Raw genomic sequence first — 5,669 nt, 5'->3', positions numbered from 1 at the left:
GATTTGTATTTCCATTGTATGGCCTTTGATTTAAGTGTAGCTGATGTCCTGATGCGTTCCACCTCCGTGACTCATGTTGCTCTGTAGGTTTTAATTCACACAGCAGCTAGATACTCACACGAGAAAGTGCTCCGACTGCAGAACACCGTCTTCATAACCCACCCTTCCAATTATTGCCATCTGCCTTTATTAAGTCCCTGGCAGCACTTTGAATCAACATATAGCTGCTATTTGCAGACCAGCTAAAGGTTATCAACGACAACTTCAGGGAAGTGTGGAGATTGCTGAAGTGTTTTTCTCTCCTCTTAAAAGCTGATATTCTCCGTGACACTGTGAGTAAGTTCTTACGGGAAATAGGTGATAGTGATCTTAAGATTAAAGGCTTAAAACCTGCTGTGTTAGATTTGAAATGATGTAGAGCAGGTGTAAGGAATCATGTTCCCTGGAGGGTGTTTCATTTCCACAAGAAACACGAATTATGTCATTACTTAACCACGTTTTAATCAGTGAACTCTCAGAGTGTAGATGCAGACTTTTGGCCCTCAAAACACTACACACATCTGTGTGATTTGTTTGGAAAACACACAATTAGACAAAACATTCAAGTGCTGGCAGGGAGGTTTTGAATGGAGATCAGCGATGTTTGGTATTTTAAGAGACAAAAATGAATTTCAGAAAAGGTTTGTGAATCAGAAAGGCTGTTTTGCTGCTGTTTTATGACTCCTGCCTATTGTGCCGTATGAACTCACTTCCATGATTCATACCTAAATGACTGTAAAAATAGAAGTAGGAAATTGTTTCATAAGGAAATGCTAACAGATTTGTTGCTCTGTGGAAAACAAATACGCAAATTATTTCCAGGAGCTGTCAGAGTTTTCATTTATAAGGATAAAACAATTTCCACAGTCAGGAAGCTTTTTACATCTTTAGGTCTGTGAGAGGCATTTGATATTTATGGTAGCAGTAAGGTGGTGTCATGATATCATATCTGAAAATGTTACTGCCAAGAAGAAACCTGAAAGAGAAGTGTGACCTTTCAAAACAATGGCATTTTTTCCTAGTCTAGGTCAGAATAGTTTTTATATTCTGAAAATGAAAAATGTTATTAAAAGACCTAATTTTACCCCAATAGTCTACTAGATAGGATTTGAAGACACTTCATTAAAGGAATAGTTTGACATTTTTGGAAATACATTTAACCACTTTCTTGCTGACAGTTAGATTGATATCATTCTCGTGTCTGTTCTTTCAATATGAAGCTGGTCATAGGAGGCAGGAGCTTAGCTTAGCATAAAGACTGGAAAGGGGGAAACAGCTAGTCTGGCTCTGTCCAAATGTAACAGAATCTACCCACCCGCACCTTGAAAGCTCAATGGCTACTCACTAATGTTGTATGTTACTTGTTTAATCCACATAAAGATTGTATAGTCTTGTCAAGTTTCCCAGGAAATCACTGCTCGGACAAAAACACAGTCTGACACTAGGTCGGACAAAACAAGCACGTTGAAGATGTCGCATTGGGCTACAGGGAAATTATGACGGGCATGATAACATTTTATAGACCCAGATATTAATCAAGAAAATAATCTTAAAATTAATCGATGATGAATATAATTAGTCCTAGTCTGGCACAAAAAAAAAACATTTTTATACCTCATACTACAGTTATGGATAAACAAAAAACATATTATCTCATATCACACATCTCATCTTCTCTGTCCTTAAATCTTCATTCTCTCTCTCCTCTCTCTCTCTCTCTCTCTCTCTTTCTCTCTCTCTCCTCTCCTCTCTCTCTCTCTCCTCTCTCCCTCTCTCTCTCTCCTGGGAGTGTTGAGGTGTAATTTTGTTGCACTTTCTTTCACAGGGAGTACCTGGGACGACAGCTCCAGTCCTCTGATCAGCAGCAAGCTCCAGCCGTGGCAGCCCGAAGCTGAACTGTTCCTGTGCACGTGTGTTTGTGTATTACTGTGTGGATGAGTGTGTACGTCGGTCTTTGCCATTTTAACAATCGGCTGTTCATTTTGTGTAATAACTTGAAACTCTTAACGGTGCGGTTTCCTCTTTCCACCGGCACCCCCAAATGATCCTCAATGTTACTTGATTTGACTGTTGTGCTTCATGTCGTGCCCCCCCCACCCCCCGCCCCTCAGCTAAGTGACGTGTGGTGATTCAAGTTGAACGTTATGTCTGTGATAATGTACAAAACTGCAAGTTATTTAAATCTTATCTGTAAAACATTGTATGTATCCCAATAAAGATGCTTATCTGTGGTGTTCCCGTGTTGCATCTGCATTTCTTGTGCAAGTTTCAGCCGTTATTGGGGTTACAGCTGCTGAATAACAAAGAGATTTACTGAGATCAGCTTGATAAGATTATTGAGTTTTCTTATCGTACCATTTTCAGTTGGCTCCCAGGAAACGACAGCAGCACATGTCAAGGCTGGTAACAACGGTTTCTGTTTTTTCCGAGCGTTGTTGTTGTTGTCATGTTTACTCTCATCTGCCTCGAGATGACTGTAACCTTCATTTCGGAAGAAAAAAAAATCTTCAAAACTGTCCCTGTAGTAGAGAGTCAAAAATAGCTTGTGAAATTATAATGAAGACATTCTTTACATGTAATAATTTCAGTGCGTTACTGTGTAGTAATGAGTGGAGCATGTTTTTTTTGCTTTTTTATGACTTTTATGAGTTTTATTTTGAAATGTGACATCAGTACAATACAACAGCTCTGCCTTCAATTCTACCTTTACAAAGTTAATAGCGATACATTTTTGGTGACATTAAATCACTATTATTGAAGTGCTGATGATGTACTTGGATGCTTTTTATTCAGTGCTTTTTCCAATGTTGTCCTGCCCATTTATCCCCAGTACATTTTACTGACAGAATTTCATAAATCATTCTGTCATTGCATCATAGACTTTTACTACTCTCTCGTGTTTTTGTAAATACATGTGCATAATATGGAAGAAAAATTAAAACAACAAAATAAAACTTGCATAAAGAAAGATGAGTACAAACAATATAAACTGAACAGAGATGTTGGGAACAGACTGAAATAAAGACACATAAAAAACAGTCCCAATATATATCTTCCCCATTTACATACATGCAGACATTAGCAACAGCTCTGAATATAGTGCAGTCTAGTACAGCACCATCGCTAACTGTGACCCCAATGCTAAAACATAAATGAATTAACAGTGAACATTACAGGCATCATAAAAGCAGACTTTATGGCAGAACGGCTTTAGTTTGTACCTTATGAAGTAGCCACTGACTGTACACGCCCCACTTGAGGAAATAAAATTAATCTGCACTTTTAATCAATTAATTTCCATGAGCAATTTTTTTAAAGGTTCTCAAATGTGAATATTTGAGAAGCTGGAAGAGTATTTGCAGAGCCTTCTATGTTTATATAATGCTAATATCTTTTGGGTTTTGGGACTGTTAAACACATCACCTTGGGCTTTAGGAAATTGTGATGGCCAATTTTCACCATTTTCTAGATAAAACAATTTAAACCAACTTTCACCCACTCATAAAATAATCTCCAGGCTTGCATGAGAATATTTTCCCTCCAATCACTGATGCCATCTTGGTCCAATCCTTTGAAAATTGCAGAAAAGTAGATAACCTCCTAAGATAAAGTTTTTGCCAGAATACAAATTGCACAGCAGTGGCGTTATAAACAATAAATCTTGTTTAAAAATTGACATACATATAATGTTTTTTAAATTTTGAGAATAATAATAATAATATTTTGATTGTTATTAAAAATGCAAAAGCCTCCTGTTGACCTTTAAAGATTAGAGACTGAACCAGTTTCAACACATTTTAGACATTTTACAGGAAATTCTGTCTCACTGCAGAGCTTTGTTATCCAACCATCACACACAAAGGCCAAAAAAATATTCATTGCTTCCTAAAAATGACAATAACGCATTTGTTCTGTATGATCGGCTCTATTTTGTGACTATCTTACTCTGTGAGTTAGGTTTCAAATGCTGCTGTGAGTTGCAGTGTTCTTCCATCAGAATTTAAATTGAATCTGAGGTGTTTGACCTCTTTTTGTCTGACCTTGACTGTACACATGCTTTACAGAGCTATTTCTTCAGTTCTTCATCTCATTTAACACACACAGTGGAGGTAACAACCAGCTGTAAAGGCACAGATTTCTTCTTATAGGGGGGAGGGACAGCTATTTGAAGGTATTTTGACTACTATAATAGGCGATAAGGGACTGAAAGAAAACACCCAAGGCTTCTTTTTGTTTTTACTGTATTCAGTTCAAGTGCTGTATTTTATTTTTCTCCTTAATGAATCCCTGAGGAACAATACATTTTTATCAACATCAACACATTTGTATGGAAAACCATGCTAGACATAACTCGCCTAGCAGTCCCATGATCATTGAATAAACATCGAAATAAAAATACGAAGATTTCTCATTCTCTTTTATAAACTGTTGACTAGCACGGACAAGTTATTTCTTGTCTTCTTTTTATGCAATTGATTCCAATTATGAAAAGGTTCCCATTTGCACTGAGTGGACATTTAATTTGGAGACATTAGTATTTACAACAGCTACCGTCTGCTGAACTCACAGAGTCGCAGCCAGAAGGCCAGGCTGGCAGCAGCGTACCCGTGGGTAATCTGCTTCTGCAGGGCTGAAGTTAAACTCCGTGAGGAGAAAAAAACATGTTTTTCAACTCTGAATCCTCTGTGGAAATCTACTATTACTCATTCAGACTGAGAAAGTCTGAATTGAAATAAAGAGCCGACTTTCAATGTTAGAACACCAGTGTGTTAAACTTTCCAACAAACATCTCAACCTTCTTCTCTTAACCTTGGTAAATAAAGAGCACACATTCACCATTAACAGAACTTCTTCAACATACATGTAACTGTCTTTAACTTTGTTAGCAAGCATTCAAATCAGGTTTCAGTCTTTTCAAACTCTGATGCACTCATCCCTCGTGCTTTGGCGTCTGAAAGGTGTGGAGAGCTGGGATGTACACAGAGTCAATATTTATGTAGAGGCTCACTACCACTGGCTGCAGTTGCCTGGCCTTGCTCTGCTCTCCGATCGCTGTTTACAGTGGCTGGCACTCTGTGGTCCCTGTGCATGCTCACCTGCAACAACTGAGTGAACTCTGGACTCTGAAACAGATGGTTTTTCTCCCCTCACTGCTTTTTTTACTATGCTACCCACATTTGTTGTTCAGGGTCAAGGCAGAGGGTGGAACTGGCTGTTTGTGTGCACAGTCAGTGTCTGAGGTTGGGCTTATAGATGAACCCCCCCTGCGTCTTATATCGTGTCTCAACTGTTCAATTCACCCCCCCCCCCCCCCCCCAGAAAGGTGTTTTACATCAAGCTTTTGTGTGAAGTACAATGTTTCTGGTTACAAATTATTTGTGACATCTTCATCCGTCCCAGACTGTTTTAGCTCTCTGAGAGAAGAGTATTGTTGCCTTGCTTCATCGATCAAATCCCTCTGCTCTTGTAACCATGGGTCAGAGACTGTCCGTTCCCATAGTGACAATCATAACAAGACTCTGCCAATAGCCACGCGGCGTGTAGCTCGATTTAAGGTTGCATCTAAGGAGAATCACAGACACCAGAGTATTTACGGCTCACTTCTTAAGCCAGAAAAAATGCTCCAGTTT

The 5,669-nt window shown here is 38.7% G+C and overlaps 1 protein-coding gene across 1 annotated transcript in view; it reads left to right on the top strand.

Moving 5' to 3' along the window:
- Positions 1 to 2,273, top strand: part of atp6v1h (ATPase H+ transporting V1 subunit H) — a 22,947-nt gene extending 20,674 nt beyond the window's left edge. Inside the window, exon 14 of the mRNA XM_035670780.1 lies at positions 1,865 to 2,273. Within this exon, the coding sequence (XP_035526673.1) occupies positions 1,865 to 1,934 (70 nt within the window). The 3' untranslated portion in view covers positions 1,935 to 2,273. The remainder of the gene's footprint in view (positions 1 to 1,864) is intronic.
- The last annotated feature ends 3,396 nt before the right edge of the window (positions 2,274 to 5,669 follow it).

Source organism: Morone saxatilis, unplaced genomic scaffold, assembly GCF_004916995.1.
Source record: "Morone saxatilis isolate NCDOM2014 unplaced genomic scaffold, NCSU_SB_2.0 Contig23, whole genome shotgun sequence".
Lineage (NCBI taxonomy): Eukaryota > Metazoa > Chordata > Actinopteri > Moronidae > Morone > Morone saxatilis.
The sequence above is the reverse complement of the archived record's forward strand: the minus strand, read 5'-3'. Positions and strand labels throughout refer to the sequence as shown.